Genomic DNA, 27,256 nt, shown 5'->3' with positions numbered 1-27,256 from the left:
ATAAATTCAACGGTGTAAATAAGTTTTGATGGATGTAACAATGGATTATTGAATGGTTTCGTTAATTCAAAATATGCAGGGATGTATGGGATGCAAAATGAACCACAGAAAAAGAAGGGAAGTCACTGATTTAAGGTTGTCTAAATGGATATTTTGAAATGTAATTTAGAAAATTATATAAATTGTATTAAATTCTCAGTGATCCTTACAGTCTGGTGGCAATTTAGATCATAAGCTCCTTTCAAATAGATATTTGGTAGTAGGTTTGCAGCGGGGGGGGGGGAGAGAGACGGAGTTCAGGGCCGGCTCACCCATGTGGCAAGGTGAGGTGCCTCGGGCGGCAGGATTCGCAGGGGCAGCAGCAGATCTGGCCTCCAAGGAATGAATCATCCGCTGTTGCCACCACCATTGGCAGCAAGGGCCGGATCTGTTGTCTCCTTGGCAGTCCTCCCTCGATGCCATCTCTACAATAGTAGAGGATGCTGGTCTCCTCGCACTCATAGGGAGGAAATGGTCGTGTCTGTTGTTCCCTGGGCACTGCACCCCCCTTTTTTGCCTCAATATATTGGGGCAAAATATATTGGGCCAGATCTGGAATAGCCACATGTGAAACTTTAGAAAACTGCATCTGTATAGATGGCATTATCATTGTTGTCCTTAATATAAAATTGATAAACTGTATAATTTTTACATATTCGGGTTCCACTTCTTTTTATTTATTCATACCCTGCAACCGTCCCAGAAAAACCAGGACATCCTATTTTTTCTCACAAGAGAAAAAAATGGCGGCCATTTTGGGCACCGTGATCTTGCGCAATTTCATGCTGTGATTTCCCACAAGAAAAGCACTTTGGGGGCCACGATCTTGCATGGTGCCCCAAAAGGCATGTTTGGGGGCACTATGTCCCCTCAAAACACTTTGGGGAGGGGAATCATGAGAGATCACGGCACCCTAAATGGTCGCCGTCCTCTCACAAGAAAGAAAAAATGAGAAGATGGGGTCCTGGAAGATGGGGTCCCGTTTTTTTACCTTCAATTTGTTGGAAGGTATGTTTATTGTCTGTGTAAAGCCCTGATTAGCTTATGCACTAAGTTTTTATTTTCTGCTTTCTCAGCCTCTGAATCTGCAGATATTGTCCTTTTGATCGACAGCTCTGATGCCCTTGGGAGAAGAGCTTTTCCATCTGTGAAATCCTTCATTAACAGAATCATCAACAGTCTCCCAATTGGCCCAAACAGGTATCGAATTGCACTCGTGCAATACAGCGATGACGTGAAGGTTGAATTCCAGCTGGATGACTACAAAGCAAAGAACCCCATGCTCAACCAACTCAAAAAGGTTTCGTTCAAAGGTGGACCTTTAAGGACTGGGAATGCCATACGAAGGGTCCACGAGACATTTTTCAGAAGCCCGAGAAAAGACAGGAGCCAGATTGTGGTGGTCACAACTTCAGCGACGTCGGATGATCCCGTGGAAGAAGCAGCAAGCCGATTGAGGCGGGATGGAATAAAAATAATCGCGTTAGGAATCCAGGAGGCGGTGCCTCAAGCGCTGCAGTCAATAGCTACTCCTCCATTCCACTATAAATTTGGTACACCAAGGGATCTCCTAGCGTTTTCTCAAAACATGTCTGAAGTTATTGGAAGCGCAGCACAAATGGAGATTTTCACGGCCACACCAACGCCTGCACCTCCAAGGGTGGCAGAAAATGTCACAGGAACCGTTGGTCCTTTATCTCCAGAAGGTAAAGAAAAGAATGTCGCAGAATTTCAGAAACATGGGTCAGAAAATCCCAAACTTCTTCATAATAATTTTTATTAATTTTAACATATAAATTATAATACATACCACAAATCTTCATCATTTATACAATCTTTTTTTGGACTTCCCTCAGCACCTCTGCTGATCCACCGTTTTAACCACTTCTTATTCATTTCTTAAATTCTTATTACCTTATTACTTAAATTCTTATTACTGGCGAGAGCCAGTGTGGTGTAGTGGTTAAGAGCGGTGGACTCGTAATCTGGTGAACCGGGTTCGATTCCCCGCTCCTCCACATGCAGCTGCTGGGTGACCTTGGGCCAGTCACACTTCTCTGAAGTCTCTCAGCCCCACTCACCTCACAGAGTGTTTGTTGTGGGGGAGGAAGGGAAAGGAGAATGTTAGCCGCTTTGAGACTCCTTCGGGTAGTGATAAAGCAGGATATCAAATCCAAACTCTTCTTCTTCTACCTTTAATTATCATAACTAATCCTCTTCCCCTTTATCCATTTTTGCAATAATTCCAATAATACTTGTCACAAAACTTCTTGCAAACCTACAGACGTAGTCCGGTCATCACAAATATTTTTCAAATAATCTGTAAATTTACTCCAGTCTTCTGTGAATTTCTGGTCCCGCTGATTTCGAATCCTTCCTGTTAGTTTGTCCAGTTCTGCATAGTCCATTAATTTCATCCTCCATTCTTCTTTCGTCGGTAATTCTTCTTGCTTCCATTTTTGGGCCAATAACATTCTTGCTGCTGTTGTTGCATATAAAAACAGCTTACATTCCTTTCTATTTATATCACTTCCTACAATGCCCAATAAGAATGCTTCTGGTTTCTTTATAAATGTCTATTTCAACATTTTTTTCATCTCATTATATATCATCTCCCAGAAGCTTTTCACCTTTTTACATTCCCACCACATGTGATAAAATGTTCCTTCTTTTTCTTTACATTTCCAGCATTTATTACTAACTTTATACATTTTAGCTAATTTGACAGGTGTAATATACCATTTATGCATCATTTTCATCACATTTTCTTTTAAGGCATTGCATGCGGTAAATTTTAAACCTTCTTTCCATAATTTTATCCAATCACTCAGCTGTATATTATACCGAAAATCTTTAGCCCAATGAATCATAACCGACTTTACCTCTTTATCCTTCAAATACCATTCAAGCAGCAATTTATACATTTTGGACAAAATTCAGAAAATCCCAAACTTGGATCGCATTCGCACCAAACTTTGGGAGCGCTATGATACCACTTTACATTGCCGTGGCTTCCCCCCAAAGAATTCTGGGAGTGGTAGTTTGCTAAGGGTGCTGAGAATGGTTGGGCAACCCTTGTTCTCCTCACAAAGTTAAAAGTCCCAGCCTTTGCTGGGATGAAGGATCGGTTGTTAAATCACTGCAGGAATGAAGAATAAGCGTCACCTAACGATGCTTTGATCCTTAACAAACCACAGTTCCCAGAATTCTTGGAGGCGGGGGAACTAGGACTGTTGAAAGTAGTGTCATAGTGCTTGCAATGTATGATGTGAATGTTTCCTGGACGATACACGTACATAACACGTACATAACTAATGTGTCATGTTTGTATTTTTAAAAATGACACTGGGGTTGCAGTGTGTGGGGAGGAGGGACAGTATAGTCATTTGCCAAAGGGAAGAAGAGGCAAGCAATCTATTTCATCTCTGTGGGTCTCCAGCAAGGGCAGGATCCTGTAGCATACTTTGGCATCAAAAAATCAAATAGAGAAACTTAGCTACTGTCTTGGTGAGCTCCTGGTCTCTCCCCTGTAATAAGAAGCCTATAACCTCTGTCTCTGGTTTCCATGTTGGAATACATTTTGTTGTTGTTGTTGTTTAGTCGTGTCCGACTCTTCGTGACCCCATGGACCAGAGCACGCCAGGCACTCCTGTCTTCCACTGCCTCCCGCAGTTTGGTCAAACTCATGCTGGTAGCTTCGAGAACACTGTCCAACCATCTCGTCCTCTGTCGTCCCCTTCTCCTAGTGCCCTCCATCTTTCCCAACATCAGGGTCTTTTCCAGGGAATCTTCTCTTCTCATGAGGTTGCCAAACTATTGGAGCCTCAGCTTCAGGATCTGTCCTTCCAGTGAGCACTCAGGGCTGATTTCCTTCAGAATGGAGAGGTTTGATCTTCTTGCAGTCCGTGGGACTCTCAAGAGTCTCCTCCAGCACCATAATTCAAAAGCATCAATTCTTCAGCGATCAACCTTCTTTATGGTCCAGCTCTCACTACCATACATCACTACTGGGAAAACCATAGCTTTTACTATATGGACCTTTGTTGGTAAGGTGATGTGTCTGCTTTTTAAGATGCTGTCTAGGTTTGCATGCTCTACATGAATACTGTGTTCAGCATGAGCTCCAACCCAACTACGCTAAGACCAAGATCATGGTCTTCTCTGCCCGACCGAGACTCCATCGATGGTCGATGAACGGGATTCCCCTAGAGCAGGTTAACTGCTTTAAATATCTGGGACAAGTAATACGGTCAAATAGGTCTTTTCTGGCCCATAGAGACTATATAACAACTAATGCATCTAAAGCAGCCATCCAGATTAGATCTCTATATGCTAAGAATCAGGCCCAAACAGTGAAGTTAGCTTTGAGACTCTTTCAAATGAAATTCCTCCCCCTTCTTTTGGTGGGCATCTCTTTAGGTTCCCGTAGGGATTTTTTGAAACTGGATTCTATCAAACGCGATTCCTTAGAGCCATCCTTAGGATCCCCCCCTCGGTAGTGGGTGCGGTCATGAGATTAGAGGTCGGCTGGCAAGCTCTACGGTACGTGGCCTTGAAGACGAAGCTCTGGCTATGGCTTAAGCTTTGTTTTAAACCAGTGGGTATTGCCCCCTTGATATTGAGGGATGATTTCCAATCATCGTGGGAAAGGGAGGTCATTAACGAGGTTCAATCCTGTGGATTGTCTCACCTTTACTTTGAGTCTATGACGTACAATCAAGCTAGAGATGTGATCTCCTGGAGACTGAGTGATATTGCCAGACAAGAGGACATAGCCCAGGTAAAACCTGGGATGTTCCTAGGGGACCAGATTTATCGGACCATACCAGCCCCCTACTTTGCAGAAATCCACTATGTGGAATACCGCAGACTTCTTACAGTGGCTAGATTAAATGTCCTTGACTCTGCGATATTGTGGGGAAGGTACAGGGAGTACCATACGCCCAGAGAACCTGTCATTGTGCTATCGGTGTGGTTGAGTCCACCGAACACATTCTCTTGACTTGCCCTTCTTATGCAGAGCTTAGACAAAACTTTATAGACCCACTCCTAGGTCAACTCAGCTTCCTACCCAGAGAAAACCAGGTTTTATACTTGCTGAATAATGTTACTAGAGCTATACCTTTCTTGGTAGCCAAATTTCTTTTTTTAGCCTTTAAGCGTCGCAAGACCATAATTGATCGTATAGACATGGGGCTATCTGTTTAGCCCTTTTAGTGTTGGCTAGGCTCTAAAATCTTCTTGGATGTTTTAACTGTGTATTGACAAATGTATTTTATTTTTTTTTCTCTGACTGACGGTCGAATAAAAAGCTTGATTGATTGATTGCAGTCCATGGGACTCTCAAGAGTCTCCTCCATTACCATAATTCAAAAGCATCAATTCTTCGGCGATCAGCCTTCTTTATGGAATACATAGATGGTCTAAATATTGTTGGAGGAGATCATCATACATTTTACATTTAAGGGCCATGTGAGCTAGAGTTTCCACCAGGTGGGCATCGCATGGGCAGATCCTATCTCCTTCTGCTATACTTGCACACCTACCCCAAAGGAGGTTAGAAGGATTAGAATTGAACCTAGCCAGCAAAAAAGCCCTTCTTTCTTGTGGGTTAAACAAACATTGTAAATAACTGCGGTTAAATTCCTGAGTAGAAAATAAAGAGCTGAAAATGATTTTTCCACAGCTGGGATTAGTTCCTGGCTCGCTTCGGCAGCACATATACTAAAATAGGAACGATACAGAGAAGATTAGCATAGCCCCTGCATAATGCAAAAAAATTAATCCATTCCAGACTTTTAAAAACAACCCCTAAAACAGCAATTTAACATGAATTTTACTATCTAACGAGACTTTTGATCCATAAAATGAAAACTGTGTGGAACCCAGTTCAGCTACTGATTGATTGATTGATTGTGTGACTGCAAAAATGGATTAAAGCCCCCCATCCAAACAATGACTATCATCAGTGAAGATAAGAATTTTTTTTAAAAAAATTATTATCTACAATACTGTCTTATTTATTTTATAGCACAGTCTGGGGGGCTTTAATCCATTTTCGCAGTCACACAATCAATCAATCAATCAATCAGTAGCTGAACTGGGTTCCTCACAGTCACAAAAACAAATGAACCAAAAAAGCGTCAAAAACAAAAAACACAAAATAAATAGAAAAAAAACAAAAGCACTCAACTTAATCCATTCCGGAAGTCCGTTTGACTTCCAAAATGTTCGAAAACCAAGGCGCAGCTTCTGATTGGTGCAGGCGCCCTGGAAACAGTAGCTGACAGCTGCATCGGATGTTCGGCTTCCAAGAAGTGTTCAAAAACAAAAACACTTATTTCTGGGTTTTCAGTGTTTGAAGAACCAAGGTACCACTGTAGTTCCATTTCAATAAATGAGCATAGCTAAGTTAGGTCCATTAATTTCGATGGGTCTGCTCTTGAAATTTAGCTGGATATCACCCCAGATGGAAATGCACCAACTATTTATTCAAAGCTGCAGGGCAGAGATCTCTGATAAGAAGAGCAGGAAAAAAGCTTGGCGGAATAATGTCCCGATTGCTGATTGTCTTGGCCTGAATCGGCAAGACTTTTTGCCAGCACTGCATGTCTAACCCCCTCTCTGTCCCCTCTCTCAGACTTTGCATCCAAAAGTGAAAGCATTTTCCTATCAATCCTCTCACACTTCCCTTAATGTTTGTCCCTTAAAGAGACACTGCACAACTCACCTGGCTCTTTCTTAGGAGAATGGAACTGGTCTCCCTGATAACAAATCTGAAAAGTAACTCGGGGGATTTGAACCTTTCAGACATATGGTGAAAATCAGATTCACAGTTATCCTATTAGCTTGAAAAACAATCTGCAACTGTTTGTTGCCATCAGAATGCTAGCAGAGGTGGGGGGCAGTGGTGGGAGGGGGCAGAGGCTGGGCACCCACAGCAAAAAAATTGTGGGTCCCCAGGTCCCCAGGACCCCCTGGAGATGGTACCAGTGGGGCTGGCTAACCATTTTCTGATATCTTGCTGACCCCTATCCTTCCAAGAGAGAGCAACTTGATTCTCTTCCTGGTGGAGGGAGGGGGGGTTCAGCAAGTCTCTCCCCCCTAATGGCAGGAATGGCTTTGCTAAGCACATTCCCAAAGTAGTTCAGGAGACGGTGAATGCCTAGGACCGCAGAACATTCTTTGTGCACTTAAAAAACTTGAGCAGAAGATGATGGAGTTTATGGAGCTGGCTGATCTCACCGGGAGAATCCGCGACAGAACGAAGAGGAACACCAGGAAGATTGGAATAAATTTAAAGACTATTTGAATAAAAATTGTAATATTAAAGATATGTAACCACTTGAAAGAAACAATTAGGCCTAGGATTATAATGGAATTAAATTTATAAAGAAGAAAATGTACGATAAGGAAAGCTATGTAATATGATTAGGACTATGATATGGTTTTTTGAAACACTAATACTGGAAACTGCTACATATAATTACTAAGAAATTCGGATGGAAAAGATTCGAGGAAGTCAAATACTATGTTTATGAAGATGGATGGTACTTAATTTTAATTAATTAAGTGGTAATATGTTGCATGTATCTTTTTTCTTTTTTTTCTTTTTTTCTCCTATTTTTTGTTTGTCTTTATTATTGTTAATCTCTTCTTTTTTATTATGCTTACCTACTGAAAATAATAAATATTATTTGAAGGGGGGAAAAACTTGAGCAAACAAATTGTGCGGTGGGGAGTTGGATTACTAACACTGTGCTATTCCCCCCCCCCCCCAGCTCTGACGTGCCGTGAGGACTCAATTGCAGACATCGTATTTATTGTGGATGAGGCTGTTTCACAGACGAACGCTGAACATATCAGAGAATTCTTGCAAAACACAGTAAACTCTCTTGACGTGAAGGAAGCGTGCATAAGGATGGGCATTGTGACGTACAGCACGGAGGCCAAAGTATTAACTTCTCTGGGAGACGAAACGAAGAAAACGGACATTCTTCAGAAAATTAGGAGCTTTTCCCCTAAAGAAGGGAAATCGCATTTGGGTGCTGCCATTAATATGACCACAAAACGTGTTTTTGCCGAAAGGAGAAGGAGTGTAGAGAAGGTAGCCACCATTATCACCCACAGGCCCTCGGATGACGATATAAGAGGGGCAGCTTCTCTCATTAGCAGGGCTGGTGTGACTGTCTTTGCCATCGCCACTGAAAGAGCAGACGCCACTCAGTTGACTCAGATTGTGTCAGATCCGCCAGAACAGAATATTATCAAATTGAAAGAATTTTCCGAACTGCCCGGACAGGACAAGACGTTTCACAAGAAACTCTTCAACAAAATAAAATACAGACTCTATATCCAACCTGCAATGACAAAACAGCTCAAATCAGGTAAAGACACTGACGCAATCTGGTCCTAGCTTTGGTCTTTCAGCTCTTTGTTTTGAGATTTCAAATATAATATAATAATAATAATTTATTATTTGTACCCCGCCCATCTGGCTGGGTTTCCCCAGCCACTCTGGGTGGCTTCCACAGAGACCAAAAATACACTAACATGTCACACATTTAAAACTTCCCTGAACAGGGATGCCTTAAGATGTCTTCTGAATGTCAGGTAGTTGTCTTTGACATCTGAAGGGAGGGTGTTCCACAGGGTGGATGCCACTACCGAGAAGGCCCTCTGCCTGGTTCCCCGTAACCTCACTTCTTGCAATGAGGGAACTGCCAGAAGGCCCTCGGTGCTGAACGATGGGGGTGGAGACACTCCTTCAGGTATACTGGACCGAGGCCGTTTAGGGCGTTAAAGGTCAACACCAACACTTTGAATTGTGCTCGGAAACGTACTGGGAGCCAATGCAGATCTCTCAGGACCGGTGTTATGTGGTCCCGGCGGCCACTCCCAGTCACCAGTCTAGCTGCCGCATTCTGGATTAATTGCAGTTTCCAGGTCACCTTCAAAGGTAGCCCCACATAAAGCGCATTGCAGTAGTCCAAGCAGGAGATAACTAGAGCATGCACCACTCTGGCAAGACTCTGAAAAGACCACTGAACTGTGAAAAACTAACCTGTATAAATGTTTTCTCCTTTCTCCTTTTTTAATATATATATATATATATATATATATATATATATATATATATATATATATATTCTGCCTTCATTTTTTTTAAACATTCTGCCTACCATATTTTTGATACCACAAACTCTGTCTGCATTTGGCCCTCTGCCTGCATGGCTTTGAATATTATCATGCAAGTCCAATGCTTATCTTTCGGGTCCAACGTGAGGATGAGGAACTTGTGGCTCTCTGAATATTGCCTAACTACAACTCCCATCATCCTTGTCCACTCACCATGTTGACTGAGGCTTATGGGACTTGGAGTCCAGCAACACTGGAGGGCTGCAGGTCCCCACCCAGACTGTGTTGAATTGACCTCTACTGACATAAAATCTCTCTATATTCTTGTAGGATGTATGGAGACAGAAAGGGCTGATATTTATTTTCTCCTTGATGATTCGTCAAGCATTCGTGTCAATGAGTTCGAGAAGATGAAGACTTTTGTGATGGAAGCTATTAAGCTGTTTACTATAGGACCTGATAATGTTCGATTTGGAGTTGTTCAGTATTCAAAGAATACTATCTTACCAATTAGACTTGGTCAGCACACCACCCGCATCAGTTTAGAAAAAGAAATGAGTCATATCAGACGTAGAGCACTACAACAAACAAATACAGGAGCAGCTATAAATTTCACGCGGCCATTGTTTAAGGACGCAAGACAACAGTGTCGCGGCAATGTTCCCTGCTATCTCATTGTGCTGACGGATGGGAAAGCACATGATGACGTGAAGGTAGCTGCTCAGCTGCTGAGACAGGCAAATGTCAACATTTACGCCATTGGAGTGAAAAATGCCATCAAAGAAGAGTTGTTTCATATTGCGGGCTCAGCGTCGAGGGTTTACTTTGTGCAACAGTTCGAAGCCTTGGAAAAAATAAAAAATGATGTTTTTCGGGACATATGCAATGAAAAGGGTAAAGAGAAATTCCCTTGGTAATTCTTTCCATAAACAGGATAATAATAATAATTAAATAATATTTTTTTTTATTTATACCCCGCCCATCTGGCTGGGTTTCCCCAGCCACTCTGGGCAGCTCCCAACAGAGTATTAAAAATACAATAAAACATCAAACATTAAAAACGTCCCTAAACAGGGCTGCCTTCAGATGTCTTCTAAAAGTCAGATAGTTGTTTATTTCCTTGACATCTGACAGGAGGGAGTTCCACAGGCCGCCACTACTGAGAAGGCCCTCTGCCTGGTTCCCTTTAACCTCACTTCTCGCAGTGAGGGAACCACCAGAAGGCCCTTGGAGCTGGACCTCAGTGTCCAGGATGAACAATGGGGGTGGAGATGCTCCTTCAGGTATACTGGGCCGAAGCCGTTTAGGGTTTTAAAGGTCAGCACCAACACTTTGCATTGTGCTCAGAAACGTACTGGGAGCCAATGTAGGTCTTTCAGGACTGGTGTTATATGGTCTCAGTGGCCACCCCCAGTCACCAGTCTAGCTGCTGCATTCTGCAAGGACAGGGAGCCACTACGGAAAAGGCCCATTCCCATGTTGCCATTCTGGATTAGTTGTAGTTTCCGAGTCAATGCTGTCAAGCAAACCCAAGTCCTTGCATCAATATTTTCATGAACATTAATTGCTTCCAGAACCCATTTTCTGGTTGGAACTACTAGACACTACAGGGTATGCAACTTGTAGGCTGCTTCCGTGACTGCATGCTGTGAAGCAGTTTACTATTATTTGTAAAATAAATTTAAAAAATAAACTCAATTTGGGGAAAGGGGGTGCAATTTCCTGCTCCACCTCAAGCAACAAAATGTCCTCGATCTGCCCTGCTTTAACATGTTTCTTTTCTGCTGAATTTGGCCTAATTCAAATGTATTTCACTTAACCTGAGCAACCCTTGCTTTTCCTTCCACAGCCTGTGAGGTGAGGAAGGTTGATGTCATGTTCCTAGTGGACAGCTCTGGGAGCATACACTCTGAGGACTTTGCAAAAATGCAGAACTTCATGGCAGAGTTTGTGAATAAATCTAACATTGGCCCAGAACAAATGTGTGTTGGTGCTGTGCAGTTCAGTGGCACAGCCGAAGAAAAGTTCCCCCTCAATAGGTACTTGACAAAGAATGATATCATTGACGCTATTGGGAGTATGTCTCTTATCGGAGCCAACACACTCACTGGAAAAGCACTGGCAAATATTTCCAAGTATTTTGAGGCTGCCAAAGGGGCACGGCCTGGCGTCCACAAAGTTCTCATCCTGATCACTGATGGGGAAGCACAAGATGAGGTGAAAACTCCTGCCACAGCCCTGAGAGATAAAGGCATCACAATCTACTCAGTTGGCGTTTTTAATGCCAATAAAACTCAGCTTGAAGAGATCAGTGGGAAACCTGAGAGGGTGTTTTACGTGGAGAACTTTGATGTTTTGAATAAGGTAGAGAATGAGCTTAGGTTTGGTGTGTGCAACCCTGAAGAGGGTAAGTACTGTTTCTATTGCTCTTGTGTACATATGCACAGTGTGTGTGTGTGTGTGTGTGTGTGTGTGAGAGAGAGAGAGAGAGAGAGAGAGAGAGAGAGAGAGAGAGAGAGAGAGAGAGAGAGAGATGCAACAACAAAATGGCAGTGCTTCAAATGCTATCTTCCAGTAGAAATATAATCTAAAACTCAGTTTTAGGGCATATAAGTCAAATTACATTTCATTATACCCTCATCGGGGGACGTGGGTGGTGCTGTGGGTTAAACCACAGAGCCTAGGACTTGCCGATCAGAAGGTCGGCAGTTTGAATCCCCATGACGGGGTGAGCTCCTGTTGCTCAGTCCCTGCTCCTGCCAACCTAGCAGTTCGAAAGCACGTCAAAGTGCAAGTAGATAAATAGGTACCGCTCTGGCGGGAAGGTAAACGGCATATCCGTGCGCTGCTCTGGTTCGCCAGAAGTGGCGTAGTCATGTTGGCCACATGACCTGGAAGCTGTACACCGGCTCCCTCGGCCAATAAAACGAGATGAGCTCCGCAACCCCAGAGTTGGTCACGACTGGACCTAATGGTCAGGGGTCCCTTTACTTTTACCTTTATGCTCCCATCATATATTACTGTGGCAGTTCTGCTAGAGAGGTAGGGGATGTGAGTCTAAACCACGGAGCCTCTTGGGCTTACAGATCAGGTCAGTGGTTCGAATCCCTGCGGCAAGGTGAGCTCCCGTCGGTCTGTGCCAGTTTCTGCCAACCTAGCAGTTTGAAAGCACATCAAAGTGCAAGTAGATAACTAGGTACCAGCGTTTCCGTGCGCTCTGGTTTCCATCACGGTGTTCCATTGTGCCAGAAGTGGTTTAGTCCTGCTGGCCACATGACCCGGAAAGCTGTCTGTGGACAAACGCCAGCTCCCTCGGCCTGAAAGTGAGATGAGCACCGCAGCCCCATAGCTGCTTTTGACTGGACTTAACCATCCAGGGGTCCTTTACCTTTTTTTCTTTTCTTTTTTGCTAGAGAGGTGTGCCTCTTTCAGCATTTTCCCACCTTCAGTTGTTTTGCCTTATGCTGTCTTTTTTAATGTCCTGGATGAAACGCAACGTCAATTTACACTTTTCATCCTGACCATAACTTTGTAAAGTAGATTGCTTGTATTTCACTTTTACTGCTGAGGCTGTTTGATAAAGGAAACTGGCCCAAATCCCGCAAAATGTCCGTGTTGAGCTTTCACCGATTCAGCTATAATACATTTCTAACTGCATTGTGTTTCTTCACTTGTCATACCAGGATCCTCCATGCATCATTTACTGCACTGAAATGATAGTTTACAAATAGACAAATAGTCTATTTACAAATAGACTTAATGCTATCATGTACCACTTCAATGATTCTTAAATAGGGGTCTTGAATCTTCTCTATAACGGGTCTGTAAAGAAATACAGATATTTTATGGCTAAAGATAGAATTGTTATGTACACAGCAATTTTCTAAAGTTGCAAATATTGGAGTGCAATGTTGCTCACTGTGCTACAAATTGTGATTTTTTTGTTGCCACAAATTCGCTGGGTGGTTTTGGCAAGCGCATCTTTCCATCTCAGGCGACCCACCTGCTTGCACACACATCCAACTCATCTCACAATGTTGCACACTTCATGCACTCTGGGTAAATATAGAATATAACATTGGCACCATCGCGATGAACTCATTCATAATTGCAGTAATGAGAAATATTGCATTCTTTACTTTGCCATGTGCAATCAACTTGCATTTCTAAGAGTAACAAGGTGTTTGAATATGACTAATGAATATTGATGGTATCTTCTCTCATTTGCTTTCCAGAGTGCAAAAGGCTAGAGCGTTTGGATATAGTATTTGTAATTGATAGTTCTGGCAGCATTGGTCCTAACAACTATGATCTCATGAAGAACTTCATGATTGGCATTGTGAATAAATCTAATGTTGGCAAGGAGCTTGTTCAGTTCGGAGCTCTCAAATTTTCAGATGATCCACACATTCTGTTTGATCTCGATGACCACAGTACACAATCAGCAGTCATTGATGCTATCAGGAGTGACACACATCTAGGGGGCAGTACATACACAGCTGAGGCTCTTGAACATTCAAAAGCTCTTTTCACTGAGGCAAGGGGCAGCCGGAAACACAGGGGCGTTTCCCAAATTCTTATGGTCATAACCGATGGCGAATCCCACGATAGAGAAAAGCTTGAGAACGTGTCTAAAAAACTCCGGGATGATAAAATTACTATCTTGGCCATTGGGATAAAAGAAGCCAAACTTGATGAACTTTTGACTATGGCTGGATCAGAAGAAAACCAGTATTTTGTGGACACATTCGAAGGACTGCAAAACATATCCAAGAAATTATCAGATAACCTATGCAACAATTCAAGGCCAGGTAAAGTGCAGACTTACTCTTTTGTTGTGTTTACGTGTTGTTGCTTTTCAGTAGTAGGGGTGAAACAGCCTATCCTCATATATGTAGCGTGGTTAAAGTTGGTGTTTCCAGAGACATTTGGGAAATGGAAAAGTTTTCCATGGCAATTCCCCAGTTGCCCATTTTCTTTCAAAAGGTTGTTCTGTCAGTTATAAGATAATGGACTTGTGATAATTTCACTTCACCCATTTGTAATTACATTATATTTTAGTCCTTCCTTTAGCCATTATTATTATTATTATTATTATTATTATTATTATTATTATTATTTTAAATGTACACACTGCCCATGATCTATAGATTTCAGGGCAGCTCATGAGCCTTGAGCTTTGGTCATCAGGACTTCAACTGTTTAATCATGTCCTGTTCTACTCTGTTAAAATAACTTTCAGGAAACATGACTTTCCTACATTAGATTTCATGCCGAATATTCTTTTTCTCACCTTTTACTCCCAGTCAACTTTGATAGAAGGACTGTACATGGTGGGTGGGTGTCTAAATCTGTTGATTCCTTTGAAGCCCAGGAAATGCAACCCCATCACAGAATAATGAAAACACGTCTGAGCACAGCACTCCTCTGAACGCATGCAAAGTAAAACCATAGAACACCTCTAGAACACCTTAGAACACCACAGAACACCCTAGAAGAAGAAAAAATTCCCCACTAGCCTTCCTTTGCCATCTTCATCAAGACCCATTGAAATGCAATAGAGATCTATTTTTGTCTGCCGGTTTGCCTCAGAAAGCTCACAGAAGACCACCAAATGAGATATTGTATGGAGGTTACCTGCATCTTCTTGATGCAGGTTGAAAGAGCAGCGCAGAGATGTGTCAAGTTTTCAGCTGGAAAAGAGCAGAGGTTTCAAAGTTTAAGGGTCCCCCTCCCCTTACCTTCACTTTTTCTATTTGGGCTAGAAACTTGTTATGGTTGGTTCTGTTGTTGTTCCTTAAATGAGGGAGGGAGGGAGGAAAATAACATTCAGTTTGGTTTTCAGTATACAGAAGAAGGTGGTACCATATGGTTTTAAAGTCTTACTGCAGCTATTGACATCTCTTTTTAATAGACAGCTTTTGGTGGACTGGACTTGATAACCTTCATGGAATAAGTTATTCTATGTGAATTTTATTTTCACCTTTTTTTTTGCAATACTAATACAAAAATCTTGGTTTACATTGTTTCCCCCCCTGCAGAATGTGAGATCCAAGCTGATCTTGTTTTCCTGATTGATGGTTCCAGAAGTATACCCCCCAAAGACTTCGAGAGGATGAAGGTCTTCCTGAAAGACCTGCTTGATTTAATTAATTATAATGACAACGTGCGAGTTGGTATGGCCCAATTTGCTGACCGATATGAAGAAGAATTTGGTTTGGGCGCTTATCAGAACAAACGAGAACTTCAAGAAAAAATTATTAGCGTTACAATGATGGAAGGTGGTAATACATTCATTGGAGAGGCTCTCAAAGGAGTGAAGGCCTTCTTCAACTCCACAAGACGCAGAATACCTAGACACGTCGTCGTGCCCAAATTGCTGCTAATCACAGATGGAGTCTCCGATGACCCTGTTGCTGACAGTGCAAGAGCCCTGGCTGCCGATGGTGTCGAGATTCACGCTATTGGAGTGGGAAAGGTTGACCGGGCAAAACTCATGGAGATAACTGATGACTCTGACAGGATATACTCTGTGGCAAATTTCACAGATCTGCCAAGTATTCTAACTCGCGTAACTAAAGAAGTGTGTCAAGATAAAAGTGAAGCAAGTAAGCTCCGTTCAAAAACAACATTTTAGATCTCCTTTCATTATTTATGTAAAAATAGATTTATATTTTCATAAAGGGCAAGGACTTTTTTTCAGCGCCATTGCCGTTACAGTGGTACCTCAGGTTACATACGCTTCAGGTTACATACGCTTCAGGTTACAGACTCCGCTAACCCAGAAATAGTACCTCAGGTGGAACTTTACGTCAGATGTGTGTTGAATTTTATTATTCAAATAATAATTTTATATAAGGAATATTCAAAATATTGGAAGTGTGAGCTTTTGGTCCCTTCCACTTCTAGCATTTTGAATATTCTAAGAGGACATCTACTATACATGCACCAGATTGAGATATCAGGCACCTTTCCTTGAATGTAATGCTCCAAAATGCTGGTGTGGTGTAGTGGTTAAGAGCGGTAGACTCGTAATCTGGGGAACCGGGTTTGCGTCTCCGCTCCTCCACATGCAGCTGCTGGGTGACCTTGGGCCAGTCACACTTCTCTGAAGTCTCTCAGCCTCACTCACCTCTCAGAGTGTTTGTTGTGGGGGAGGAAGGGAAAGGAGAATGTTAGCCGCTTTGTGACTCCTTCGGGTAGTGATAAAGCGGGATATCAAATCCAAACTCTTCTTGATATGTGAATGTTCCATTTAAAAACAAGCAGCCCAACACCTTCCCTGTGTTGGCTTTGGTAAGAGAAAAGATATAGGCTGTTAGACCTTTAAAATATGTCTGCCCTCTAAAGTGAGTTGCAGAATGTCCCCTTAAAAAGTTTCTTTCCAAGGTTTCCACCTTCTCCCAAAATAATAATAATAATAATAATAATAATAATAATAATAATAATAATTTATTATTTATACTCCACCCATCTGGTTGGGCTTCCCCAGCCACTCTGGGCGGCTTCCAAAAAAAATATTAAAGTACTGTAATACATCAAACATTAAAAGCTTCCCTAAACAGGGCTGCCTTCAGATGTCTTCTAAAAGTCTGGTAGTTGTTTATCTCTTTGACATCTGATGGGAGGGCGTTCCACACAGAGGGCGCCACTGCCGAGAAGATCCTCTGCTTCTCGCAGTGAGGGAACCGCCAGAAGGCCCTCGGGGCTGGACCTCAGGGTAGAGATGCTCCTTCAGGTATACCTGGCCAAGGCCGTTTAGGGCTTTAAAGGTCAACACCAACATTTGGAATTGTGCTCAGAAACGTACTGGGAGCCAATGTAGGTCTTTCAAGACCGGTGTTATGTGGTCTCGGCGGCCGCTCCCAGCCACCAGTCTGGAAAAGTAAGTTTTAAGAAATAGTTTACTTACAAACTCTCCAAAGCCAAATTCATGTGCTTCAGAAACTTGCACAGGCAGTAAAACTTGGCTTAGTTACAAAGTGGCTAAATTATTGGTATAGGAACTCAAGTGGCTTGTGAGCGCCATGCGGAGCAACCAGCTCAAACCTCTTCATATATTGTGCTTCTCAGGTAGACTGGGGAAGAACAAAGGCTTGATTACCTAGTTTCTCCCAAAGTGACTGGAAGTGGGTATAGCTAAGCCAAGGAGGACAGTTTACTTTATGGTATTAACCCCTTCATGTATTAACTAGACTTGAGCATGTTGATTATATGAGGCTGGTTATCCCACACCCTGCATATTGAAGATTAACACATAAACTAGAATGGTTCTAACATACGCTTCTCCATTAATCATTTTTATGTGAGGGTGATTAGCTGCAGGTATAGTCCAGGAAGAGTACCTCCCCTTGCACTGTGCAGTGTTATGGTCCAGGGGGGGAAAGCTGCACCAGATGATTCTGCTGCATATGTACATCAGCTCAAAGTATCACTTTTTCTGTTGATGAAATTTGCTAAGCATCATTTTATAAAGTCCATTTCAATGTATGTATGGTTGGCCAGTTGAATTTTATTTTTATTTATTTTTTGAGGCTAAACCGCTTTTATTGATTTTCCTTTTTTTTTCAAATCAACCACAAATTAAAGCACATTTAATACAATTTTTCCAAAAATTGGTTTCCCAAACTCCATTGTTGATGTGTTCATAGTTTCCTCCTGTTGCTGCATTAGCTTCCTAGTTATTTCTAATTCACATCCTATTCCTTGCAGATGTTTCTCTAGATATCACCTGAGATACTTAGAAGTAACCAATCTCAAAGGATAAATGGTTCGAGTTTGTTAGAATACAGTTCTGCACTGCTCCTTCTGTACCTATCTTCTTCCAGGGTTTACTTTTAAAATTAATTTGTGATAAAAAATTTTTAATCTTTGTGTTTCCCTAAAACAGTATGTTTTATGGATGTCGTTATTGGATTTGATATCTCATCTCAGAAAGCAGGAGACCATATTTTCAATGAGCAGCATCTTTTGGAGACTTATCTCCCTGATATTTTAAAAGACTTTACATCTTATGGGGCTGTGAGTTGCAACAAAGGAACAAAAACACAGTTCAGTGTGGCAAATCTAATAGAAAATACTGACACACCTTTTCTGCGGACACTCCAAGTTGACCATGAAAAAATCCTAGACGATCTCCGGAAAGTTAGGCTGAACGGCCCATCATATCTCAATGTCAAATTCCTAGACAGCCTTTGGAACGTATTTGAAAATGTATCTGGTAATCACATGCGAAGCCAGGTAAGTTATTCTGATGCGCAACAGATGGTACTTAAATGCTGTGTAAGCAGGTTTTTTTATTGCATACTTGCCAGCTAACCCTTCGGAATAATCCGAATCTCCATCACTGTATCTACTTTGTAGTCGCCTGTCAGTCTTAACTAAGAAGGAACAAATCTTCAGCTTCTCTTAGATTCTCCTTTTTCCTATCTTAAATTCAGTTAATCACATTTCTGCATCACTTAAAAAAAAATAAATTCAAAAGATCTGGATGAAAGTTTGTAATTTAGAGCACATTCTCCTAACAATATTTTTGGATGCAGTTCTTCCTAAAATATGCATTTTTGGAATCATATTTCCCTAATGAATGTTGGTATATTATTTTCACTAATATATGTGTGGCATATATACATTTTGTACATATTTTGATTGAGGAACCAAATCACAAAATTCAGAAAAGTACAGCTTTCAAAAGACAGCTGCCATTTGGATTATGTATTTAAATGCGCACTGAATGAACTTTCTCCTCCATCCCTAGTTCTACTTTATCTAAAAAAATCCATTCCCCAGATGTGCGGTTATTCTTTCAGTCTAGCTAGCCATTAGACTATTTGATGAATGAAGTTGCACCATACTTTCATATATCTTGTTGCTTTTAGGGTATATACAGTTGCTGTTTCAGTCTTTCCTTTCTAATACTTTTTAGGTTTTGCTTGTTTTCTCTGATGGCTTGGATGCTGACAAAGAAGTACTTAAAAAGAAATCGGAAGAACTTCGAAAAAAGGGTATGTTACATAAAATCAGAATAAAATTGTTTTAGCGCAGATTGTTGTTGTTGTTGTTTAGTCCTTTAGTCGTGTCCGACTCTTCATGACCCCATGGACCAGAGCACACCAGGCACTCCTGTCTTCCACTGCCTCCCACAGTTTGGTCAGACTCATGCTGGTAGGTTCGAGAACACTATCCAACCATCTCGTCCTATGTCGTCCCCTTCTCCTTGTGCCCTCCATCTTTCCCAACATCAGGGTCTTTTCCAGGGAGTCTTCTCTTCTCATGAGGTGGCCAAAGTATTGGAGCCTCAGCTTCACGAACTGTCGTTCCAGTGAGGACTCAGGGCTGATTTCCTTCAGAATGGATCGGTTTGATCTTTTTGCAGTCCATGGGACTCTCAAGAGTCTCCTCCAGCACCATAATTCAAAAGCATCGATTCTTTGGCGATCAGCCTTCTTTATGGTCCAGCTTTCACTTCCATACATCACTACTGGGAAAACCATAGCTTTTACTATACGGACCTTTGTTGCCAAGGTGATGTCTCTACTTTTTAAGATGCTGTCTAGGTTTGTCATTGCTTTTCTCCCAAGAAGCAGGCGTCTTTTAATTTCATTAAATAGTGCAGATAAGTTACAGCTATAACAATAAGGTGTTGTGCAAGGTGACATATGTAAGGCACTAAGAACATACAAAGGGCCTACTGGATGAGGTCAATGGTCCATCTAGTCTAGCATACTCTTTTCATTAGTCACCTGTGGGAAGTGCACCAGCAGGACTCACTTGGGAAGTCTGCTGTCCTGGCACTAACCAAACTCAACCCCATGTAGCTTCATCAAGATTTCTGTGTCATGTGCCTTCAGTTCATCCCCAGAGTAGCAGAACTGTTCAGATCAAAAGACTGGAGGGAGGAATTCCTTGACATTCAAGGGATAGAAAATGGAGACTCTTCAAGGTAATAAATGACCGAGCGGTATATACATTTTTTGTTGCATTAATCTATAATAACATTCTTATTCCTGCCCTGTGGAATGCCCTCCCACCAGATGTCAAAGAGAAAAAGAACTAGCAAACTTTTAGAAGACATCTGAAGGCAGCCCTGTTTAGGGAAGCTTTTAATGTTTAATAGGTAATTGTATTTTAGTGTTTTGTTGGAAGCTGCCCAGAGTGGCTGGGGAAACCCAGCCAGATGGGTGGGGTATAAATAATAAATTATTATTATTATTATTATTATTAAGTGTCAGGGGCTGGTCTGAATCGGAAGATGGGGGATGCAATCACAGGAAGATCGGATCCTAACAAAAGAGGAGGGGGAATATTTGCCCCCCCTTTGCTTCCAGCATCTCCAGAAGCAGGGAGACACAGAGGCAGCACAGTTGAGAAAGGAGATGTCCAGCTATGATGTAGTAGCTAAGCAACCAGAAGGGAGGTAGCAGCTGGGCGATACATCAATCGAGAGTGGGGAGGAATTCCCTCCCTTCCCCCAAACACGGAGGTCTAAGCGTGTCAGAAAACAAAGGAGATGCAGGGGGAGAGGAACTTCCATTTGGCACACTCCTTGCTGCTGAAATCGCAAGGAAGAGTCAGAGTAGGCAGCTAATATCCTTGCAGAGAGTTGCCTGTTTGTGCTCATAACAGAATGCTGTAATAAAAAGACTATAAATCTACCAAATGCTCATTCATTCTTACCGGTGAGCCACCGGAAGGGAGAGGGGAACTCCCGTACATGACATTCAGGATGTGCGCAGCACATCTCGAGCATGGGTTCAGCATTGGACTACTCTGGTTCTGTGTGGCAGTTATGTATCTCTGCAATGTACAGCTACCACTGTAGTCCATGTGTTTGTAGGCTTAAGGTTGGATTACTGCAATGTGCTCAATGTGGGGCTGCCTTTGCGCATGGTTCGGAAGCTCCAATTGGTCCAACATGTGGCACCACAGTCTGCCCATATACCTTATATCCCAGCTTGATCACTGAGCTCATCTGCTGGAGTGTTGCTGGTTGTTCCCTGGGTTGGAAAGCCTCATTTGACAAAAATAAAGTAAGCCGTAGGGCAGGGGCTGGTTCACTCCAGCGGAGATCCTTCCATGGGCTGGATTGCACTCGTGGTTTCTGTCATGTGCAGATGTGATTTCCCGCGCCACGAAAGTGAGTCCCCACACCACGCCATGCCGCGCCACTTTAGCGCAGCACGCAGGGACTCGCCAAGCGGGCGGCTTGGTTTGGGGCAGTTCGTGGGGCGGTTAAATGACCCTTGTGAGTCGCTTGTGACCCATGGGCCTTAGGCTGCCAACCCCTGCCTTAGGGTCACCAGCCCAGTATTGTGTGCCTTCTTGTTTAACTTTTAAATACCTGCTGAAAACTTTTCTATTCCATCAGGCAATCAATAATGCATCTTTCCATTATAGGTGATTTCCAGTTTTAACATTTTTATATGTTTTTAGTGTATGGTTTCATATATCATTGTTAGAAACTACTCTGATATTGTTTATGATTAGTCATACCTTGGTTTTTGAACACCTTCGTTCTCAAACGTTTTGGCTCCCGAACGCCGCATTCCCAGAAGTGACTGTTCTGGTTTGCAAACTATTTTTGGAAGCCAAACGTCTGACGGGGCTTCTGCGGCTTCCCGTGGGCTGTAGGAGCTTCCTGCAGCCAATCAGAAGCCAGGCTTCGGTTTCCAAATGTTTTGGAAGTCGAGCCGACTTCCGGAACGGATTCCATTCTATTTCCAAGGTACAACTGTAGCTGTATATAATTATAGATCCCATTTGTTGCATCCGTGAGAACTATTTTGGGTGCTAAGATGTTCGAACAAATCAGAAAGTTAGAGAATTATTTTGCTTCTTTGATCTGCTACTAAGTGGTGTCCCGGCCAGAGTTGTCAAAACGAAATGTGAAAAATGATATATTCTTCACTCTCCTCATTTTAGTTACCGTATCATACATAGCATGCGAGTTAATCCTTCAGGATAAGGAATTGAAAAATAAGAGATCAAATAATAGTCTGGGAAACAGATACGTGTAACGTATTTTTAACAACCAATGTTTCAAATAGGACTGGATGGAATAATAACAGTTGCTCTGGAAGGAGTTACCAACTTTGCAGATCTTCTGGAAATTGAATTTGGAAAGGGATTTGGATATAACAAGCAATTAAACATGGGTACACAAAATATTGCCAGCAGGCTGTTTTCCTTTGTGGTAAGTTTGTAAGACATTTAAAGGTCCATTCCTTTATGGTCCTCATACCAGAAAATAAACAGGGATGTGGGCGGCGCTGTGGTCTAAACCATTGAGCCTCTTTGGCTTGCCGATCGGAAGGTGGGCAGTTCAAATCCATGCTACAGGGTGAGTTCCCGTTGCTCTGTCCCAGCTCCTGCCAACCTGGCAGTTCAAAAGCATGCCAGTGCACGTAAAAAATAGGTACTGCTATGGCAGGAAGGTAAACAGCATTTCCGTGCGCACTGGTTTCCGTCATGGTGTTCCGTTGCACTGGAAGTGGTTTAGTCTTGCTGGCCACATGATCCAGAAAGCTGTCTGAGGACAAACGCCAGCTCCCTTGGCTTAAAGCAAGATGAGCGCCACACCTCCATAGCCACCTTTGACTGGACTTAACCGTTCAGGGGTCCTTTAACTTTTACCTTTGACCAGAAAATAAGTGATTGGTATGGGGTGCAGTGATTTCAATTCTCATCACGTTTAAAGCTACAGGAATACTCTAAGGATATATGTTTCATCTGTGACAATTTCCTCTTTTTAAGGCACAAATTGCTGAGAGAACATGCTGCTGCAAATTCTGTACGTGTATGCCAGAGGAAGGGCCCCGCGGACCAAAAGGGAAAATTGGATCACAGGTATGGATGTTTTTGCATAATTTAATTTATTACAACCATCTATGTATGTTGACTCCTTTCCACATGCAGTATCTTTCGTGTGGAAGCCTTTACCAGTTTCCTAATTTGAACATTCAAGGAGTTAATATGCCACTGATAAAATAACTTATATTTTAAATCCAATATTTAGCTTGTAGAAACTTGCCGGACGCTAATCAAGGAAAACAGAAATGCTTGGATTTTATTGTTTATTAATTCTGCAAGTTAAGATTTGATATTTCAAACTACAGTCGTACCTTGGATCTCGAACGCCTTGGCTCCCGAACAAATGGGCTCCTGAATGATTGAAATCCGGAAGTGAATGTTCCGGTTTTTGAACGTTCTTTTGGAAGCTGAATGTCTGATGGGGCTTCCATGGCTTCCGATTCGCTGCGGGAGCTACCTGCAGCCAATCAGAAGCCACACTTTGGTTTCCGAACGTTTCAGAAGTCGAACGGACTTCTGGAATGGATTCCGTTTGACTTCCAAGGTACAACTGTATAGGAAATGAAGGCAGCCTTCCATGCAGTGGTAATGTTTTAGTGAATAATAATAATAGTAGTAGTAATAATAATAATTTATTATTTATACCCCACCCATCTGACTGGGTCTCCCCAACCACTCTGGGCAGCTTCCAACAAAATATCAAAAACAATACAACGCTTTGTGCATCCCAGATAAACCCTTGTAATGTACGAGGTCCCTTCAATTTTAGAAAAAGTAAAAGAGCCTCCAACTTGCATGCAAATATTCTACACTCTAGAATACTGAAGTTGCATTTATCAGACTGCACCTTTTCCTAAATATCGAGCCACTCTTAGAGAAACCACTTCATCTGAATGCTCCCCAAATTTCAGTATTGACCTTCTTTATTAAAAAAATTTCAGGGATCTACTGGTTTGTCCGGCCATTGGGGATATACAGGAGAGGATGGCGAGCCAGTAAGTTATATCAACGTTGAAATAATTTTTCAGTCCATAATAGGGTCCTTGTTTCCACTGACATCATCTTTCTCTTTTAGGGTTCCAGGGGATTCCCTGGGCCAGAGGGACCCCAAGGCTATAGGGGAGACCCAGGCAGTCAAGGAATGAAGGTAGGAATACACTTAAGCAATTAAAGTAATAATCAAAAGACGGATTTTGTAATGTTTTGTTTTGTCATTTAATGAACACCTGTTTTGTTTTGTTTTTAATATTTCAGGGGCTACAAGGCCGAACTGGAAGAAAGGTGCAGTGAGAAAATGTTGTCTGTGCTGTCTTATGTCTGCAAAAACATTGGGATTGTTTGGTGAATGTGAAAGATTTATAAACCTATTCCTGGAATTATAATGATAATGATGATGACAACAACAATGGATGAGCTACATATTACATGAAATGAGTGTTAAAAAGCACCATTATTATTATTATTTTTTAATGAGGAGCAGCCTCAAGAAACACAAATTTTGAGTTAGGGTGTGACAACATAAGAGTCCCCACCAACTGCATTTTCTTCTCAAAATCCTTGCATATGCTTTCCTCCACGTAGGGTTCCAGATGCACACTTACTATTATAGATATAAATATGAAAGCTACAGGAGAAAGGGAGAGAGGAATTTGAATACAAAAATGGCTAGTGTCGAAAGGACTGAGCCCTTCGCCTCCATTCCTCTTAAATATATAACCTTGCCAAGATGCATGGTGGAGTTCCATGTGGAGTTCCACCCATGCCACTTGAGGTGTGATTTGTCTCAGATTGTTTTGAATGAAAGAGGAACTGGAACCCACTCACTTGTTAGATATCGGATACCAAAACGATTTTGCCTTCTCATAGGCAAAGGTAGGTTCCCAATCAGTGAGGCAAAGCCCTGCATTAGTCTTGGGAAGTCTTCAGCCTGGGGACTTCAACTGGTCCACCAGGCCCTCTCTGGCCAGCCCACCAGGCCTTTCCCAACATGTCACAGCCACAGTTGGCCATTGGCCATCACACCCCAATCACCAGCCCCTGCTCTGCACTGTTTCCCCTTCTGTTAGCTCTGCAACCCGAGAGTAAGTGGCAAATTATGGGCTATGAATCTAGGATTCACATCTATAATGATGGCATAGGAAGAGCCAATTCAAAACCTTCTGGTCTCTGTTTTGTATAAGGTTGCCAGAAGTGAGTTATTTCCCTCCCCCAACTGGAAGGTTTTTTTATGACTAGCTTAACAAAACAGAATTCTTACTGTTATGGGCAAAGTAAACTAATGTAAACAACTGGCTCAGTTGCATATTTTATATTTCTTAGTTCTGGGCTGAGGTTAGGTCTTTAGAAAAGGTGGGAAAGGATGTGAAACTAGAGACAGATAACATTGCAGATTTTGGAGGGGATCATAGAGAGACACTGGGTCAAGGAGGGGGGCCCTAAAAATTGTTAGAATTCCTGCTCCATGATTGCAGTCATGGGATTGTTGTCTATCACATGACGGTGTATGTTTTGACTCCACAAAGTGGGAAGTGACAGAGACAGGATGTTTGTGTTACTGTGTTCCGTGAAGTGGGACTATTGTCCTTTTCTCTCTCTTTGCTGTCTGATGCTAGAGAGAGAGGGAGCCATGTTGCAGTGCTCCATGTGTGTTTATATGTAAATAAAGTAGATTAGCCAAAATGCAGAGTTGCTGAGGTTTGTCACGCAAGCTGCGAAGACTCTTCGGATCCCTAAGTGTGCCGATGCCTGTTGGCATCGGTCGCTGTGATGTTCAGGCAGAAGAAAGCTTTTGAAGCTCCCAAACAAAAGACCAGGAGGGAGAGTACATGCCAATTGGGCATGTGTCCCTGCCAGGGTCCTACTCGAGTGTAGGACGAGCTCCTGACACTATTCATAAAAATCCTTATTAGGCTTTGGTCAGGTGCTGGAGTTGACAAAGATTCTACTTTTCTTGAACTGTTTATGCAGGCTGATTATTCTGAGTAACTCATTGCCTGGTTTTGTTCTCTTAGGGAGAGAAAGGGGATGATGGACTTGATGGAATTCAGGGAGAAGAGGTAAGTTATTTTCCATCTCCTTGTGTCACAGTCTTTTTTTAACTCTGGAAATAATTTAATTTTCAAAATCTTCTTCAAGGGATCACATGGACTCCCAGGACACCAAGGAGAAAAGGGGGATGCAGGCCTGCAGGTATATTTTCAAATTCTATCATTGCTTCCAAGTTTGACATTGAGCAGAGTTGGTAAGCCAGTGTACTGTATAAGTGAGGAACTTTTACATAATTCTCAAAGGAAAGGAATAGGTTTCGTATGCACAGACTAATAAGAAGTTTAGGATAGCTGGGCTTCCTAAGATATTGAAAAAAATGTCTATGTATCATGCATGGGAAGATTGCAATTTCATTCATAAAATGTTGGCACTAAATTTTGACAGGGACACATTGTAGTCATTGTGAGCTTTGCATTTTGTTTGGTGGGCTTCTCAGTTTCCGTATATGATAATCTGGGGAAAATATATATGGCTTTCCTTTTGGGGGGAAAGTTTCTGAACTGCCTGTACTGAGTGGCATCTCCCATCTGGAAAGATGCTGTACTTTTTGTGACCTTGTAAATATTACAAAATCTATCAGATGCCCCAAGCTAACTATCTCTCGCCAAACCGAGCTATTCCACACCAGTTTGATGGCACCTGAAGGCACGAAAACCACAAATGACATTTACAACAAAACAACAACAAAGAAAAATGTGTTCCACATGGTTTAAAATGGCTTAATTGAGAACAGGATATAATTGTATTGTAGCATTATTGGACTTTACCGATTGGTTGGGTGAGCGTTGCTCCCAGACGGGAGGAAGGAAGTCAAATGACACCGAGGGTTGGTTCAGAGAAAGAGTTTATTCTGCTCTCCGGATAGCAGAAGGCACTTGTGTGGTCAGCTCACATCAAGTCCAAAGAAATGAGAAATTTCATGCAGTATATATATCCTCCAGACACCCTCTCCCCCTTCCCCAGGAATCCAAGCACGTCAGCTTGTACACGCAGGTTGACATCACAGATGTTCCTGCTCCAGCACTCTTAACCATAAAAGGGTATTCCTTCCTGTACTTCTGACCATAAAAGGGTATTCCTGTTCCTACTCTTATCTTGGAGCAAGAGGTCACCAACTCCAAGAACACACTCTGGCGCTGTTCCTGGACTAGGTCTGTGTGTCAGAGTGTGGTCAGGACATAAGATAAGACCTAGACATGTCATCCCTACTCTACTGGAGCAG

At 42.2% G+C, this 27,256-nt stretch overlaps 1 protein-coding gene across 1 annotated transcript in view; it reads left to right on the top strand.

The window, feature by feature from the left end:
- Positions 1–27,256, top strand: part of LOC309353560 (collagen alpha-6(VI) chain-like) — a 74,433-nt gene that overhangs the window by 13,248 nt on the left and 33,929 nt on the right. Inside the window, exons 4-18 of the mRNA XM_081882898.1 lie at positions 1,116–1,745; positions 7,821–8,426; positions 9,508–10,071; positions 11,027–11,584; positions 13,413–13,988; positions 15,219–15,785; positions 18,068–18,417; positions 19,103–19,181; positions 22,224–22,369; positions 22,930–23,022; positions 23,928–23,981; positions 24,062–24,133; positions 24,241–24,267; positions 25,998–26,042; positions 26,122–26,175. Of these exons, the coding sequence (XP_081739024.1) occupies positions 1,116–1,745; positions 7,821–8,426; positions 9,508–10,071; positions 11,027–11,584; positions 13,413–13,988; positions 15,219–15,785; positions 18,068–18,417; positions 19,103–19,181; positions 22,224–22,369; positions 22,930–23,022; positions 23,928–23,981; positions 24,062–24,133; positions 24,241–24,267; positions 25,998–26,042; positions 26,122–26,175 (4,421 nt within the window). The remainder of the gene's footprint in view (positions 1–1,115; positions 1,746–7,820; positions 8,427–9,507; positions 10,072–11,026; positions 11,585–13,412; positions 13,989–15,218; positions 15,786–18,067; positions 18,418–19,102; positions 19,182–22,223; positions 22,370–22,929; positions 23,023–23,927; positions 23,982–24,061; positions 24,134–24,240; positions 24,268–25,997; positions 26,043–26,121; positions 26,176–27,256) is intronic.

Source organism: Podarcis melisellensis (assembly GCF_964234715.1).
Source record: "Podarcis melisellensis genome assembly, chromosome: 12".
In the NCBI taxonomy this organism is placed as follows: domain Eukaryota; kingdom Metazoa; phylum Chordata; class Lepidosauria; order Squamata; family Lacertidae; genus Podarcis; species Podarcis melisellensis.
Note: the sequence above shows the minus strand (reverse complement) of the source record. Positions and strands in the feature narration are given on the sequence as shown.